Raw genomic sequence first — 18,857 nt, 5'->3', positions numbered from 1 at the left:
GGGGGAGACAGCGAGAGATGAAAAAAAAAATCACAAAACGGTCAGAAAACACACATACGGCAATAGATCCATCCCTAATCACTTTAAATGTAAATGGACTAAATTTTCCAATCAAAAGACACAGAGTGGCCAAACACATTTTTTTAAAAAAGACCTGCGTATGCTACCTACATGAGACGCACTTTAGGTTCAAGGAAACACTCAGACTAAAAGTGATGGAACGGGAGCCAGAAGGACGTGGGGCAGCTGGATTTATGTGACACAACACAGACTTTAAGACAAAGACTGTCATATGAGACAAAGGAGGTCACTATATAAAGAAGAAATCAAAACAACCAGAGGATGTAACATTGTGAATATTGATGTACTCAGCACAGGAGCACTCGCGTATTATGCAAACATTTACAGACGTAAAGGGAGACTCGGATGACAGCACAGTGACAGCGTGGGAATGCAAAACCTCACGTCACTAACGGACTCATCACCTAGGCAAAAGGAAAAATCACCTTTCTTAACACGATCAGTTGCAAAATGCTAATTCCTAAATATTTCATAAAAATATCAGCTGTTAAGTTCACATCATTTATTACTTTATGAAGTTTTATTTTCATTACTGAAGTTCCTAAATGCGTGTGGGAGGCTGACGTGTTTCATAAATGGTTCAGACGCTTACGCACGCCTTACACACTGAGTGAGCTCACTTTTCTCCAGCGTCACAGGACGTACCTTTGACAGCCTTCTGGTGGCGTCACAGTTGCGGCCTACACACGGCTTACGTCCCTTTTCAAAGTCTAGAGACGAAACTGAGAAAATACATGATATTTTATACTAAATTCCATTCTACAGTAAATTATCATAGCAAGGTTCACATTATTTAGAGTACACACTTTCCGGTAAGTGCATGAATCAGCAGAGTTTTATTTGAAGGGCTACTAGAACTAAGTCAAAGTAGAGAAATGTGAAACGTATTCAGATTTGTAACATCTACATTTTACACATGCTGCTGGTGGGCAGCTGTGCTCACCAGTATGCAAAGGGGATCTGACTTTGGGTAGTGAACACACAAGGCAATACACGTGACATATCACTGAATTGTATACTCGAAACCTACATAATTTTAACCAGTGTCACCCTGATAAATTTAAACAAACAAACAAACAACAAACAAATGCTGCTGGTAACTTACACATCTTTAAAATTGGCTTTGTGCCCTCAATGTGTTGCCTTTAAAGAACCGCATACACTTACCTGAAAATGTAAAAAACAATTCATTTTGCAAACCAGCTTTTTGCATTTTAACATGATGGCATTCAGACTTCAGTAAGGAAACTTCACAAGAAAGGTCAAGAACCAATTTGCTTAAGATCTGAAGAAGTTTCTTCTCAAAAGAAATATTGTAGATGCTGTTGCAGGGCGCCGCGTGGTACCGAGCAGTGAACTGGTAGTAGAAATGAGGCTCGCGATAAGCTGTCAGAGACGGGACACGGAACAACATGACAGCGGTTATTCAAGCAACTCAAATAAACTGCGTCTGTTCAAGAGAAATCACTACATGGAATAAATTCATTACACGTATACATGTATGTTTTAATTTAACAAACACCTAACATTCACTAAGTGAAAATGCTATTATAGATATATTACATGTAGTACTTACGTAAATCTCCTAGCATCATTTAAGATGGTTATTACTTTTACATCCATCATGAGAAGGTGGAGGAACACAGGGTTAATTAAGCCCCACGCCGTCAACCCCAGACTCTAGCCCGGGAGCCTGGCCCAGAGCCTGCGCGCTTCCCACCGTGTTGCGCCGTCTCAGCCTCGGCAGTGAGACTCCCCTCGGGTTCAGTGTTCATCTTCAAAGAAACGGGAGCCATACAACCAGCGCCAACAAGCAAGAAAGTACCCCACAAGCCTACAAGTGAGACTTGGTCGCACTGCAGTATCTGGAGCTGAGAACAATGTTTGTCCTCTTCACTGCAAAATCTCGCTGAAGCGACACAAAGAAATATAAAAATGAAATGCGAAACAGAAGCCTGCAACAGTAGCAGAAATCAGAACAGGTCACCGTGGGACAGGGAGCTCTGCCGCTGCTCTGCTCACGAAGGCGCCCCCCTGCCCGCCTCCTGCTGCCCCTGACGGGCCAGCACCCCGTTGTCCGAGGTCCCACCTGCTCACGGGCCACAGCGCAGTGCGCGCGCCCAGCTGCTGTGGTCTCTGTGTGCAAAGCAGAGACCAGAGAGCGTCTCGCTGCTGAGAAAATGAGCAGTTCCGTTCGTGGGTATAAATGAAAATCGCAGACCACCCCACCCCCAACTTTGGGGGGACCCAGCATATTAAAGAAAAGCAAGAAAAGGAAAGGCAAGGAAAGTATATGAAAGTAAATCAGTGCAGGAAGCATTGAGGAATCTTCTCATATCCCAGCTAGGACAGACAGAATATAACTATAAGCATTAGAAAGCCACTGCAGAAGAGAAATGATTGGTAAATACTAAGTGTTCTTGAAAAATTAAAAAATACAAAATACGGAAATCTAAAAAATTAACTAACAGATAAAAACAAGTTTAAAAATCTAAGTGTTTGGAGATGTAGCAACGGGATTCTCACATAGCAGAGGACTCAGCTACAGACATCTAAGAGTGAAGCACAGCCGGAGGGCGGCCCGGACACCCAACGTCGCCCGGAGGAGCCCTGGGAGGGGAGGACAGGACAGAGGGGACAGAAAGTAGTTAATCAAGAGACAAACAGAAATATGCTGTAAACACGAACAGAGATTTGTGTCACCTCACCGAAAAGGCCCATTAGTACTGGAAGTAAGTGTCACGTTGAGAGGCCCATCATGCTTGCAGCGACCATGTGTCGGCATGTGATACATTGACGCACGCGCTGATCATGCACGGACCACGTCGCCATCGGTCCTATCTGAGGCGTGTGATGGGACGAAGCGCCACGGGGAAGCGCCGACCCCGACCAGCCGGAGCCGGCGGAGGGAGCGAGGTGCACGGGAAGGCTGAGGACAGCAGGGACACCTCCGTTCTCTGTCCCTGGCTGGAAAGCCCCTTTTCCTTTCCAGAGATCTGGCACACAACAGGCTACTAACTCAATCGAAAGGCCAAACATCCCCAAACACCCTCAGAAACTGTTATTGGAAGTGTCTTCTGAAGAGAGCCAGTCACCCCTACGGGAGAGACACACGGAGGGACGGGCCAGCTCATGAGCGGAAGGGGCCAGCGAGGCGGGTCCCAGGCTGCGGGCAGACAGGCTCTGGACCGGCGCCTCCGACACCCACCCATGGGGCTCTCCCCGTCGAGATCAAACTATTTACCCCGGGCCTGAACCCGGCGCCCCTGGGGTCTGCAACTCGGCGGGCAGAGGGAGCCGACGAGCCTAGCGTCCGCCAGCACCTGGCTCCCTGGGCGGCAGTGGCACAGGGGGTACTGGATTTTCCCTCCTGCAGAAGAGAGGGGGGTCGGTGTGACCTTGCGCAGAAAGGAGAGGGTGTGGCAGGCCTGTCCCTGGATTTCTCCCGTGTCTGCCCACGTCTCTGCCCCTGCTTTTGCTACTGTGAACCTCTCACTTAGCCATGATGAGCGCCCCAAGTCCTTGTGGCAAACCCCTTGTAGCTACAGCTTACAAACTAAAATCCTCGGATAAAAATCCCAAGCTTTAAAAGATGAAATGAGACCGATAAAACATGACATAAAGCCCACAGCAGCTGTTCTGGAGGCCTGGTCAGGGGCTCCCCTCACACTCCCAGAAAGGACTGAGCGCCAGCGACCGTAAGGGAGCCTTCCCTCTCCACACGCACAGTCAGGAAACGAACCGTCGAGTACGGTGCAGTGCCGCCACCAAAACGGACACAGGGGTCAACGGAACAGAACCCAAAAGAGCCACGCGCACACGGCCAACTGACTCACGATGAAGGAGTCGAGGGCATACAGCGACGAAGGACAGTCTCTTCAATACATGGTGGTGGGAAAAATAAACGGCCGCAGGCAAAAGAATGAAAGTGGACCCCTATCTCCTACCACACGCAACAATGAACTCCACATGGACTGAAGACGAGCACACAAGACCTTGAACCACAGCTCACCGAAGAAAACATAGGCCTTGACATCACTATTGGGCACTATTTTTGAATCTGACACCAAAAGCAAAAGCAACAAAAGCAAAAATATACAAGTGATATGACATTCAACAAAAAAACTCTGCAAAGCAAAGGAAACCATCAACGAAATGAAAAGACACTCTACCAAATGGGAGAAGATATTTGCAAATCGTATCTCTGATAAGGGCTTAATATCCAAAATATATAAAGAAGTCATACAACTCAAGAGCAAACAAACGAACAATCCAACCAAGAAATGGGTAGGAAGAAGGAAAAGACTTTTTCCAAAGACACGCACATGGCTGAGCGGTACACGAAAGGTGCTCAACATCCCTAAACATCAGGAAAACGCGAATCCAAACTACAATGAGCTATGGCCTCACACCTGTTAGAACGGCTGTCGTCAACAAGACAGGAGATGACAAGTGTAAGGGAGGGTGTGGGGCAAGCACCTCGGAGGGAATGTGGATTGGTGCAGCCACTGTGGAAAACAGTACAGGGGTTCCTTAAAACATTAAAAAGAGTGCTCCCACGTGATCCAGCAATGCCACTTCTGGGCATTTCTCTGCAGAAAACAAAATCATCAACTTGAAAAGTTATATGCACCCCCATGATCACTGTGGCACTATTTACAACAGACAACATATAGAAAGCAGCGAAGTAGCCATTCTTTACCCAGATGAATGGACAAAGAAATGGTGGCATGTGTGTTTCTGGTACATATATCATGGTATATATAATGTGGTACATATAATATTCCATAATGAAGTATTATTCAGACATAAAAAGTCCAATTTTTCCATTTGCGACATGGATGGACCTTGAAGACATTACACTAGGTGAATTAAGTCAGACAAAAACAAAATACTATATGGTATCTCTTTCATATGGAATCTGAAAAAAAAAAAGCTCATACAGAAAACTGACTGGTGGCTGGAGAGGCAGGGGGAGACACTGGGAGAAATGGGTGAGAGAGGTCAAAAGGCAAAAAAAAATTAATTCTGGATCCGCTCCCTTTGAGGGAAGAAAAAGGATCCCATTAAGATACCGATTTACTTAAATGTCCCACACAGTAATATATGGGAAAATCTGAGTGTGGGAAAATTTGAAACAAATTAAATGAGCAACTGAGGAAAGCTCAAATAAAATCTGAAATACTATGTAGCCATTAGAAAGATTAAAGTGTGTCTTTCTAATGAAATAGAATAAATCACAGGATTTGTTTTAAGCACAAAAATAGGTTTCCAAAAATTAGTTTATTAAATGCGGTTTCCTGCTGCTGCCACTGGTAAGTAGCAGTGTACAGCAGGATGTCACAAAGGATGAGAAGACGCTAGAACCAGAATTCCTAGATGCAACCCCGAACCTCCCCACCTTCCACCTGTGCGGCCGGCAAGTCACTTCCCCAGCCTGTGCCTTGGTGTCTGATCCCTACGAGACAGAACCCAGCGGTGCCCACTGCGCAGGTTTATGGTGAGGATTAAACTGAACACAAATAAAGCACTTCAAACCATGTCTTGTGTAAGTAAGCACTAAATGCGTTTTGTTATTCCAATTACATGTAAAACACAGAATTGCTTGGAACATAATAAAAGCTCAGTAAATCTCGGCTATCACTCTCTTTATTATAAACCAGTATTCATTTTAGGCACTGTTACATTTGTCAGCCTAGGTAAACACACGCTTACCAGTGATTTCAAAGTATATTTGTTACAAACTAGATACATGAAATAACAAAATGGAGAAAACTATGTAACAAAAATAAAGTGGGACTGATTATAAAGTTTAAACAAATTATTTGCTACCATACATAGCAAATTACCACAAATTTAGTGGCATAAAATAACACAACTTAATTATCTTAACAGTTCTGGAAATGAGCCAAAATGAAGGTTATAGGCTGGCACCAACGTGCACCCTTCCGAAGCTCGGGGGGTCCAGTGTCTGCCGCCTCCAGGTTTTAAAGGCCCCCCCGGATTCCTTAGCTCCGTCTTCAGAGAAGATCACTCTCGCCCTCCCTTTCATGGCCACATCTCCTCCTTCTGCCTTTGACCCTCCGGCCGCCCTCTCCTAAGTGTCCTGGGCCCGCCCAGATGGTTCAGGATAATCTCCCCAACTCAGAATCCTCCACCGGACAATACTGGTGAAGTGCCTCAGGCCAGCGCAGCGGGACACGGGCATCTCTGATGACTGCCACCCGGGCCCGCCAAGGAGACAGGAGCCACGAGCAGCCTCTGTCCAGACCCCTCCGGCCACCCCACTGCCAGCTGGGCTCGCCCAGTCCCAAACCTCACGCATCCAACTGCGTCCAGGAAAGGGCTCCACAGTGGCCCGTCCTGCTTCTGTCAGGCACGATGGCGGTGCCGTCACCGTGACACTCAGGATGTGAAAGCTGTACGGAGCACGGTGCCCCCGTCACAGTCTGAAAATGTGTTCCCAGACCCCGTTTCCGTTTACCTGTGCGCGCACGCACATGCCCTCAAGATAAAAGGTCGCCCTCGCCACCAGCCCCCAATGAAGGGCTTTGTAAAATACAGGCAGGCGGGGGTTTTTCTTTAATTAAAAGAGTAAAACTAACAAAATGTCTTTAAAAGAAACATTAAAATACTTAGATATTTGAAGACATTGAGAAACATTAAGACGCAGCTCGGCGCCCTTCCTACCGTAAACGACGTATTTCAGTTGGAGATTTTTAACAACTTCTTCCACGGTCGGTTTGTACTCGAGGAAACACGTGTAAACGCCAGTCATGCCCTCCTCGAAGTTCTGGAACACAAGGCTTCCTGTGGACGTTATCTGTGCAGTGCTGTTTTCTAATAAAGGAATAAGATACGGTAATCCATGGCTGAAATTACATGATTGAGATAAAACAACAAAATGTTTTCTCAACATAGTAAAACCATCAAAATCTACCTACGGAATCAGTCAAAGGAGTTGGGGGCGTAACTGGTCACTGTATCTGATGTTTGCTGACAGTGGGGGCCAGGCCGACCTTCTCAGGAACAGGAAGAAAACACTCGTCCTTCAGAAAGAATAAGCAAGAGGTACGAGGCCAGCTCTGCAGCTGGAAGAGGGGCTCGGGCACTCGTGAAGGCCACTCCCCGAGATCCAGGGCCACCACACCTGCGGAGACTAAAGCTTAAGGGACACTAGAAACCACCCCTCCCTCCCAACCGCCCGTCACAAACATGAGTGTAGTAAAACTGCGGCAGAATCAAGCCAAGAGAGCGCTCAAAACTAAAATATGATCATGTCAGAATATCAAAATTTCCTGAGAATAGTTTTTATAAATATAAAAATATAGTACTATGATCTTATCCTTGCCCGGAAATAACTCCATTTCCAAACCCGCTTTCCACTCTCAGAGTGAACACAATACAACAGGGCTCCTGGCGAGAGGCATCGAGATTTAACTGTAAACGACACTTTGCGATTTAAACTGCAAGACGTGCCATGACGTCTTCGAGGAAAAAAAAGGTTCAGATTATAATCTGCACATCGGTGGAGCAAAAAATTACAATAGAACAATTCGATACCTCAACGCTTCTACTTCTGAACTCGGTTTCAATATAAAATGTAAAACATTTGATACACGTGTTGGCATTACACTGTGCTACACCGCCAGACAGCAGAAGGGATTAAATCTGGTTAGACTTCCGGCGTCGGGGGCGCTTCCGCCCGTCCGTTTCCTCAGGCTCCCTCCGCGGCCACGGTGGCCACGGCGGCCACACCGGCCCCACGTGCCCCCGCCCAGCTGAACGAACCGGAAGGGCCACCACGTCAGCGACCAGGGGAGCCACTTCAAACCCTGAGCTATTCTAGAATCAACGTAAACATGATACACAGTGAGGCACAGCCGAGATCATTCAACTATAAAAGTATGAACTAAAACATATTACAAGATAAAGAGTTCCCGCGAATGTTTCTTCAGCAAGTCCTTGTACGAATATATTGCTTTCCTCTCTATTCAAGAAAAGAAAATAAACCTGTAGATTTCCATCGACAGGCACTATCTCAAAATACCAACAGGGTTAAAAAAGAAAGGAAGGAATCATGGTGAATATGATTAAACGCTTCACTGAACAGACCTTTAAAATGAAAATTCATTCATCTGAACTTTTCAGCGAGGATGAAAACCAAACAGCTAAGCTAATCTATATTTCTTAAACTACACTGCAAAAACAAATCGGCTTTTAGCAAATGAAAAATTAAGGGTAAAAACAAGATTTGCATTTCAAAATAACAAAATAAGAATCTGAATGGAGAAAATGTTGATCCCATCCGTCACACTAACAGTAATGGCTGTGTGGAAAGTACCTTTGTGAGAATAAGATCTGGTTTTCTCAAAAGTGTGAAAAGGTAAGGCTGCCACTCAGCCACGTGGCCAGTCCACCTTCTCGGGACAGCTACCCAAGGGCTACGGTCCCCTTTTTCACCACAGAATCAATAATATACGAAAAGACAGCCACTGTCAAACCACGCGGTATATTTAAAAGCAGCTTTTTGATACTAAAAGATTTAATGTTAAATTTAGTCATTTTTCCCCCCAAACTGATAATAATATTTAAGTTAAATTCAAATGCAATCCATATTGCCAGGATTTGGGTCGGAAAGAAATATATTTAAAAAATATAAAATTATAACTACTGATAAAGTCGCAAATTGTCCCTATGTGGGGCTGCAGAAAACAAACAGAACCGTATTTGTAAGTCTATTGTTCAAAGTGCTCATTTGTATTTTTAACAAAAATCAGAATCATATTTGCTCATATATGCTTTACTAACAAAAGCCTGGCTGAAGTGACCAAAATGATTTTACGAACTCTAAAGGGAAGTAGCTCCTTTTGGAAGCCAGATGCTGAAAGAACACCGCACACAGTCCCGTGCCTGGTACATCGCTACTTCAATTAAGATCTGCGGGAACTGTAGACTACGGCCCCAAAAGGAAATGGCAAGGGACAGACGGAAGGAAAAGGATGGACGGAGGTGGCACACGATGCTCTTCCTGTGCTTAGGACATTTCAGATATATCCGTCATTTAATTATGATTATTGAAGCAAAAACCTACCTGAAACAATCTTTCCTTTGGGCCCATGCCACTGGAATGACGGGTCTATCAGCTCTGAATTTCGCAGTCGTTGGGTGACACATAATACGTGCGGACTCTTGTGATGGAGCATAACGTACACTTTCACTGAAAATACAATGTTAAAATGTTCCAATAATATTTTATGTGTTTTCAGGTCTACAATGCCTTAAATTATTGCAGTTTGGATTATGTGTTTTCATGTTTTCTTTGGATTATTACTATTTCTTGATAAGAACTAAATTTCATTACATTCCACATAACATTCAAAAATATACACATATATTTTATTTGTGTGTATATCTCAACCTGAGCATAATACATTAGTCTTTTTTATTCAGAGTTCACATATACTAGTTTAGTTTATTCTCGGAATATTTTAATTACAAAACATTAAGATAATGCTTTATCTGTACTTAATCTTTTTTGCAAAGACACCACACCTAAAAGGAAATGATAAATTTGTTTAAAGAAATAATACATGATTCACAATGATGTAACACAATGCACTGAATTTAAAAAATCATGTGATTAAAAAAATCAACGAATATGTACTGATTTTAATTATTATTATTCCCACTTTGCTTTATGGATCCTCATCATTAAACAAACCAAAATCCTGTTCTTTAGGAGATCTACCAGGAACCCAGCCCAGACTCGACTGTTCTGAGCTTTCTGCTAAGAACGCTTTTAGCCAAGGTTCCGACAGCTCCTTAGCGACTCCATTCCAATTCTTTGCTGCTTCACACGCAAGGATTTTCGTGACCCACTAAAATAAACATTGCTGAGAGTCAAATTCCTCTTAACGCTAGTGGACCGTGACGCTTCGCCACACGGCATGATGTGGGCCAGCGCGGCTTTCGACAGATTTCCTTCCTTGGTGAAGGGGTCACCCTCTGTCCTAGGTCATCTGTTTTTATCAGAAATTGCTGTTGAATTTTAACGAATGTTTTTTTCTGCAATGACTGAGATGATCATTTGTTTTTCTTTTCTCGAATACTGTAATGGAACGTTCGATATTACTAGATTGCTTTCTGAACATTCTCATTGATCGTGCTCTTTTAAACGCCGTTGAATTCAGTCTCCAAATTATTTTCCCAGGATACCTGCACCCATGTCACATCTCTCTCTCTCTCTCTCACACACACACACACACACACACAGAGGCACGTGACTGCCTTGTTCTAGCCTCTGTCCTTTCCAACACCAGAATCAAAGCTGCCACTCAGCATTCAGCACTATCGAGGCAGGCCTGAGGCCGCGAGCGCATGAAATGAGCTGGGCGATTCCTTCTGTAAATTTTCTCTGATAAAATGTGTCAAGTGTTTTTGTCCTGGAAAAATTCTATAGCCTGGTACTTATTTTGGCAAGGAGGAAGGAAGCGGGAAAACAAAATTTTTAATTATCAATCGGGGGAATTTAACTGATCATTAATTTATGACGTAATATAACAAAATCTGTTTTAGAAATTTATATTTTACTATTTGTTTCAAGTTTATAAATATAAAATTATCTAAAATATTAAGTTCCTGTATTTAAATTTTACCATCTTTATTCGAAACACATTCTGCTTGCATTCTTCTCTCGCAGAACATTTACCTAAAGTTCCTCTACTGAATGCTCCAAAGGTGGCTTTAGGACCCATGCAACCCGCTCCTCCTTGGTCTCTCTCATTCTCCGCCTCTATCTCTTCCCTGTCACCCTCAGGGTAAATTGCTCGTCTTTTGTCCTAACTCCTTTCCCAGCTGGGTGTATAAACTGCCACCCCTGTGCATGACACACGGGCCTCCTCTCCACGATGTCCTTCGTGCCCATCCCATGGCACCTCTTTTCCTAGTCTTCGCCCTGACCGTGTGACCGTGTGACCGTGTGACCGCGCCAAGCTACTCGCGCCCCTGCCACTCGACACCCCGCCAGGGTCCAAGTGCCCCGCGGCTTAGAAACCCAGCACGACTAACTCCTAAGCGCCAACAATTCCCATTCGATCCTATGAAACACAGGCAAAGTTAACATCTGGGACAGAAAAGGCATGACCGATTTGACATCTCGAAGAAGATATTTCCGACAAAAATAACAAATAACCAACGTGTAAGTGGACTATAAATAACGTGAAAGTGTCTCCTTTGGAACATCACGAAAACGACGGGCAGAGGTAACCCGACTCCCAGTTTCGCAAATCTGAAAAACTCGGCACCACCGTGAGCTGGCGAGGACGTGGGTCACGCTCCGCTGGTGGCAGTGACTACGGCGCAGCCACTGCGAGGGGCAGGTCTGCTGGGATCGCGGTCGCTTGGGTCCTAGGGTGATGAACATCTCGTCCTGGGTACGAGGGAGCCAGAACACCGCCCAACGAGCACAAGACGACATTCCCAAAACGGTACTCACCACGCGTGTCCCCCAAACGGGAACGAGTTAAAAATGCAACAGGAATGTAAACAAATGATTACTGAATCGACGGATCCCTGAGCGGATAAAAATAAAAGACGAACTGAACAGAAAAGAATAAGTAATAAGCGAGTAAGTTAGAGAAGGTAACGATAGGAAAATGGCTAACGCGAACTCATGCCGGAGCCTCGCACGACAGAAGACACGGGACACATTCCAGGCGAGAAAAACAAGGCAGTCGGCATTTCGTGGAGGCTTAACTAGCAAAATATCCTGTAACAGTGTAGTTCCAGATAGGAGAAATACATGCTAAACTGAAATGTGAACCCGTTTTAAGAATAAGTGTAATCATACTCAATAAAAGAAAGTGGTAATAAAAGGAAATTAGCTTTATATAACTATTTGATAATTTGGGTTTCAGAGTTGTAGTTTTCAAACAAAAGCTGTAAATAAACGTTGTGATATCAGTGAAAACGGAAGAGTAAGGATCTCCAAAAATTATCGCCTTCTCAAAGGCAATGAGAAAAGTGGCAGAAATTGCCAGAATCAACATTTTCAGAACTCCAGAAAGTAGTCAGACGTGCAGCAACCCAGGAAAAACGTATTCAAGAAAAACAACTGAATCTCCATGTGACGGGTTTCGTTAGGCCTCTCCCCGAGCTCGTGTGGCCAAGTCTAATCCCCAGGGCCTCAGACTATAAGCTTCCGCGGAGACAGAGTCTGTACAGAAGTCATCGAGCTCGATGACACAGGGTGGGCCCGAAGCCAATACGCCTGGAGTCCTTACTAAAGCGGGGCATTTAGACACACAGACAAACACAGAGGGAAAATGACGTCAAGAGACATTGGGAGCAGATGGCTAAGTACAAGCCAAGGACAGAAAACTGGGACACGTCCTCCCCTCCCAGCCCTCAGAAGGACCCGCGCCGACTCCCGCCTGGGCTCTCGCCCCCAGGACCGAGACAATCGATGTCTGTCGTTTAACCCACACATCCTGTGGGGCTCTGTGACAGCAGCCCTGGCAGAGAGCTTGTGGCATTCTAAGGTGCCCTACGCTCACTTCCCTCCAGCTCTTCAACAGCCTTGAAAAGCGACGCTCCACAATCACCATGACTACCAGCACCCCGGCAGCCACAAAGCGGACAAATGGGTTAGGCCATCTTCGATGTCTCTTTCCCAGAGAACTGTCATTACTTGACATTTCTGACAGGTTCCTAAAAAATGTTACCTTACTTGACCTAAGTTGGCGTGCACCCACTGTGGAAAGCTCTTTCTCCAAAGGTATTCGTCAAAAACGACAGAAGCTGTCATTTCACTTCGTCAGGGCCTGATGCGGTGACTGACCGTTGGAATAAACACATGCTAGCCAAAAACCTTAAGAGGAAAAGCTGGAAATGACAGGCCCTTAGGAACTTTGAAAAGTTCTGACCTATCCTTGGGAAAATAGAAGGCCACAGGCTTGTACAGGGCAGGGTGCATGCCCCAAACTGGGGTGCTCACTGAAGACTGGGAGGACTTAAGCGCTCTCCTCTGGCTGAAACGGAGGCTCTGTACGGCGGGAAGGGAATGATAAGGCAGATCTGTCAACTGCCTGGCTAAATGCTTAAGGTAGGCCCCAAGAAACACACACAGACCCTCGGCAAAGACTTGACGAACTGGCTGCAGGTGTTTAATGAAACCTCTACCCAATCATTAGTCTAACCAAGTGAACTGAGGGAAGTCACTGGACAAAGAAATAATCACAACAAACAGCAACACCAATACCTGGGAAGGGGGAAGAATCTGGTTTCCAGAGTTGCTACGTTATATTACTAAAAAGGTCCAGTTTTCAACCAAAAATATGAGACATGGAAAAAACAAGAAAGTAGAGTCATAGATAGGAAAACAAGAAAGCAACCAATATAAACTGTCCCTGAGGAAGTCCAAATTTTGGATTTACTGTACAAAGTTTTAAATTAGTTACTTTAAATGTGATCAAAGAACATCATGCCTAAAGTACTAAAGAAAAGTATGAAAATAATGTCTCTCCAAATAGTGACTATAAACAAAAAGACAGAAATTATATTTTAAAAAAACAAAAAGAAATTCTAGATTAAAAAGTACAACCAAATTGGAAATCTCACAATAAGGAATCAACACCAATTCTGGGCAATCGATTTTGGATTATCCGATCTAACAAACAGGAAAAAAAAAACAGAATAAAGATAAATGAACAGTACTCACAGACCAGTGGGAAACCATCAAGCATGCCATACTTACATTATGAAAATCCCATTAAAAACTGGAGTGAAGGGGACAGAAAGAGTATTTGAAGAAACAATGGCAAAAACTTCCCAAAACTGATGAAAAAAATAAATAAAAAACATGAATCTACTCATCAAAGACACTTAAACTCAAACTAGGATGAATTCAAAGACATCCACACCAAGATACATCATAATTAATTATAAAAATTCAAAACAAAGGCAAGATTTGAAAGCAGCAAGAGATAAGCAACTCGTTACATTCACGTGATCCTCAATAAAACTGGTAGCTTCTTTCTCACCTGAAACCATAATGAAAAAGTAAGTCTGAACAGATCTAAAGCAAGTAAGGAGATTGTAGTAGAATCAAAAAACTTCTCACAAAGAAAAGTCCAGCCCCTGATAAATCCACCGTGAATTTTACCAAACAAGTAAAATTAACGACAGTTCACAAACTCTTCCAAAAACTACAAGAGGCCGTAACACATCCCAACTTGTTTTATGAAGACGCTGTTATCCTAGGATTAAAATCAGACAAAAGACAACCCAAGAAAACTACAAATTCATCTTATGAATATGGTCATAAAATCCTTAAAATACTAGCAACCAAATCCAGCAGCATGGAAAAGAATTATACATCACAATCAACTGCTATTTACCCCAGGAATGCAAGGCTAGTTCGAAACATAAAAACCAATAAATTTAATGCCGTATCATATCAACAAAGGACAAAAACCACATGATCGTCTTAATACACGTAAAAAAAGTATCTGACAAAATCCTTTCACACCCTTTCACAATAAAAGCAGTCGACAAATTAGGAGAGAAGGAAACTCCCCCAGTCTGATAAAAGGCATCTACAAAAAACTCACAGCTCATGTTATACTTACCAGAGAAGGACTCAAGCCTTTCCCTCCTCCTGAGAGCAGGATAAAGATACCTGCTGTCACCAATACTAGATGGAGCAAATGGCGAGAAAAGAAAAGCATCCGAGTTGGGAAGGAATAAATCTACCTTTATTTGCAAATGACATGATGCTATATATAAAAAATTCTAAGGAATAATCCCTCCCTACACACTAAAAAAATAGAGCTAATAAAAAATTGGGCAAGGTGGCAAGGTGACAGGATACATATTAATTTACAAAACTCAATTGTATTTACATACAATAGAAATGAGCACTCCAAAACTAAATTGAGAAAACCATTTCATTTATGATAGCATCAGAAAAAATAAATGATTTAGGAAAAAATTAATAAAGGAATTGCAAGACCTGTACACTGACCACTGCAGAACATCACTGAGAGAAATTAAAGAAAACATCAATAAATAGAAAGACACTCCATGTTCATGAATTAGAAGACTTAATATTAAGGTGGTAATAATCTCAGAATTGATCTACAGATTCAATGCGATCTCTACTAAAATCCCAGGGCTTTTTTTGAGTGTGTGCCTAAGCTGACAAGCTAATTCTAAAATTGACATGAAATTGTAAGGGACCCAGAATAGTCAAAACAATCTTTAAAAATAACAAAATGTAAGAGCCCACCCTTAGCGATTTCAAAACTTACTATAAAGCGACAACAATCGAGATAGTGTGGTACTGGCCTAAAGACACACAGATCAATGAAAAAGAATTTAGAGTCCAAAAGAAAAATACATCTATGGTAAACTGCTTTTCAACAAGTGCACCAAGAAATTTCAATAGAGCAAGAAAAGTCTCTTGAAGAAATGGTGTTGGAACAACTGAATAGCCACATGTAAAAAAAAAAAAGAAGTGTGATCCCTACCTCACGCCATATGCCTAAATTAATCCAAAATACATAAAGACCTAATTACAAGAGCTAAAACTATAAAATGTTTATTGAAACACAGGATTTAAACTTTGTGACCGTTGATTATGCAATCGCTTCTAAGATGTGACACCTAAAGCACCAGTGCCAAATTAAAATTAGAAATTAGATTGTGTCAAAGTTGAAAATGTGCTTTAAGGACACTTTAAAAAATAAAAACACAATCTACAGAATAGGAGAAAATATTTGCAGGTCAAATATCTGATAAGAGTCTAGTATCCAGAATGTATTTTTAAAAAACTTCCAATTCAGTAATAAAAATGCTAGCGCAATTAAAAAACAGGTAAAGGACTTGAATAGGCATTTCTACAAAGAAGGTTTCCAAATGACCAATAAATATATGAGAAGAGGTTCAACATCACTGGTCACTAGGAAAATGCAAATCAAAACTACAGTGAGAATCCACTTCCCACGAGAATGACTACAATAAATAAACGGACAATCACATGTTGACAAGCATATTGAGAAATTTAAATCTTTACACATGCTGATGTGAGAGTAAAATAGTGAAGGTTCTTTGAAAAATAAACACAGTTACTATATGTCCTAGCAATTTTACACACACACACACACACGCACACACACACGCCCTCTTACACCTAAGAGAATTGAAAACATTTGTTCACAAACAGTTAACGAGCCAATTCTAGAACTGGTATGAAACTGCAAGGGACCCAGAAACTTGTCCGTGAATGTTCACAACGGCATTATTCACAACAGCCAATATGTGGAAACTACCCAGATAACCATCGACTGACTGACACATAAAATGAGGTGTATCCGTGCAATGGCATATTACCCAGCCATTAACAGGAATGAAGCACTGATACACATCCTATGATGTGAATGGATCTCTCGAACATTATTCTAAGGTAAAGAAGCCAGACACAAAATGCCACATGGTGTGTAACTGCGCTACAGGCGAGTTCAGAGACAGAGGTAATGAGTGGTTTCCAGGGGCTGCACAGTGACTGCTTCATGGGTACTGGCATTTCCTTTCGGAGTGATGAAATGTTAGGAACTTACATAGAGTCGATGGTCACCTCAACTTGTTACTATACTAAATATACTAATGAACTACTGTATTGTACGCATTGAGAGGAAATTTAAGGCATGTGAATTCATCCCAATAAAAAGCAAGCAAAAAAAATTGTACTTGCAATGCCTCGACTACTGCAAAATCTTATGAAATCCAATATCCTTTATATATAGCTCTCATTTGAGAAAAGTTTTAGCAAATCTGAACTGCATACATTTAATAATATGTTACATAATAGCAAGCAAACACTCTAGGCAACTTCATGTAATTTTCAGAAATAACTATTTTTTGCACACTTAAGTAGTTACAAAATTAGACTTGAATGAATCTATATGGAAACAACTTAATCCATAGTCTTAGAAAGAATGGCTTTAGCAGACTAGGATGACTGGGAAACGTTAGCCCTTTGGGCACGATTGATAAAATTTAAACAAATACAAATTAGTGTCTTAAAATTACTGAAAATCTATATATTAATACCTGGAGAATTTGATGACCCCACTATTTTCAGCGAATCTTGGGTTAAGTAAAAACCTCTTGGTAATCGAATCAAATATCCAACTATCAAAAAGAAAAAGAAATGAGTAACAATCTGTCTCATAAGAAATTACAAGATATTTAATTAGTACAGCATCATAATATATTTAATCTTGGTTTAAGGAGTGAGCCATAAATCAATCTCCCCTGACACCCAGCATCCCTGGTCCAACTCCACTCCCCTTACATGCTCCAATGAAATTAATCTATCCTCTGCTTTCCCTAGCATATCTTGCCTCCAGCTTTTTCTTCATTCACTTAGAATCCTCTCTTTATTTGTAAAGCCAAAACCCACCCTCCTTCAAGACCCAGATCTAAAGCCTTTCAAACCTGTCCATCCTTATCATTTCTGACCTTCCACAATCCATCACCAGCACCTGTCTTATGACACCCACCCTACAGTGAGACAGTCCTTTATGCACACCTACAATTCTCATTAGATTACAGCCTCCACTACAAACAGGATCAGCCTTTATGTCAACTTAACAAGAATTAGTACTAAGCACTACATCTTCCACACGGTACCTATTAAATGATTGTTAAATGATTTTTCTGAGATTCTTCAGTCATTGTTTAATGAGCAACTGTGACAGACAGAATACATGCCAAGAACAAGTGGAAGGAGCAGTATAAAAAATGCAATAAAGCATACACCTAAGTTCACTTCGGTAGGGAGTAAAACGCAAAGGAGATGGTATTCGAAGTCAGAAGACCTGAGTTTAATTCCCAACTGCCGCTTTTTAGCCTTAGGAAAGTCTAGACTCTAGGAGTTTCAATTTTCTCACCAGCAAAATAGGACACTGTATAAACTATAAAATGCTGTGTAGATATCAGTCTTCTCTATTCCAAGATTACAGGTTAAGCGATTCCCTGCTTACTCTATTTCTTAGCTCCTCAAGTCTGCTCTCGTTATTGGATCCAAAGAGAACACACGCCCCCTATCATATCTAGCGGAAGACCATGGGCCGTGACCAAGGACCTGTTTCCTACGGGGGAGTTAAAGGTCACCTGCGCTAGAAGAATGGTCCTTACACTCGCCACGCCCAGACTTCAGATCGCGTACCCTTCGCTCCATCTTCCTTTCTCCTCGCCCCGTGCCCACAGCCCTTTTACACTTACATTCTGGGAGTGCTCCGTTTCACATTGGCCCTTCTTTGAAGAATACTTGGCATCCTAAACAAATCTTTTGTGCTTATTATTCAATCCTTGCACTTTATTATCTTAGAGTCTAAAATCTGAACACAAAGTCATGCGGCCAAACCCTTTCTAGTTAAGTGACAACGGTTCGATCGAATTTTCTGCTTGTTCATCAGCATTTCAAATACACTTTGACAAAGAGACGGACAAGTATTTTTGGTTCTCCGGATACAAATGAGCAAACGAACGGCAGCAAAAAGTCAGACTTTCAAATCCCCGCCCTCCCGGTCCTTATAGATAAAACCAACAGAGGAAGCCCGAGCATCGCGGACAGTGACAAACGGGCGGGAACCGCTCGCCCGGAAACACACTCCAGGACCGGGCGCCACATGTCGCGTAAGGCCGGCGAACGAGTCCCGGGCTGATGGCCGACAGCCGGCTGCGCTCGGACACCGAGCCGCGGGCTTTTA

The 18,857-nt window shown here is 42.6% G+C and overlaps 2 protein-coding genes across 2 annotated transcripts in view; one reads left to right on the top strand and one right to left on the bottom strand.

The window, feature by feature from the left end:
* The window catches only part of ZPBP (zona pellucida binding protein), a 40,817-nt gene extending 22,492 nt beyond the window's left edge, over nucleotides 1-18,325 (bottom strand). Inside the window, exons 1-6 of the mRNA XM_006912128.1 lie at nucleotides 18,259-18,325; nucleotides 17,194-17,274; nucleotides 9,176-9,301; nucleotides 6,772-6,921; nucleotides 1,249-1,467; nucleotides 727-803 (exon numbers count right to left, since the gene is read on the bottom strand). Coding sequence (XP_006912190.1) covers nucleotides 727-803; nucleotides 1,249-1,467; nucleotides 6,772-6,921; nucleotides 9,176-9,301; nucleotides 17,194-17,274; nucleotides 18,259-18,325 — 720 coding nt within the window. The remainder of the gene's footprint in view (nucleotides 1-726; nucleotides 804-1,248; nucleotides 1,468-6,771; nucleotides 6,922-9,175; nucleotides 9,302-17,193; nucleotides 17,275-18,258) is intronic.
* Nucleotides 18,326-18,776: 451 nt separating this feature from the next.
* SPATA48 (spermatogenesis associated 48) overlaps nucleotides 18,777-18,857 on the top strand; it is a 33,428-nt gene continuing 33,347 nt past the window's right edge. The window contains exon 1 of the mRNA XM_015589421.1: nucleotides 18,777-18,783. Coding sequence (XP_015444907.1) covers nucleotides 18,777-18,783 — 7 coding nt within the window. The remainder of the gene's footprint in view (nucleotides 18,784-18,857) is intronic.

Source organism: Pteropus alecto, unplaced genomic scaffold (assembly GCF_000325575.1).
Source record: "Pteropus alecto unplaced genomic scaffold, ASM32557v1 scaffold21, whole genome shotgun sequence".
Lineage (NCBI taxonomy): Eukaryota > Metazoa > Chordata > Mammalia > Chiroptera > Pteropodidae > Pteropus > Pteropus alecto.
This window is presented reverse-complemented; position numbering and strand designations above follow the sequence as displayed.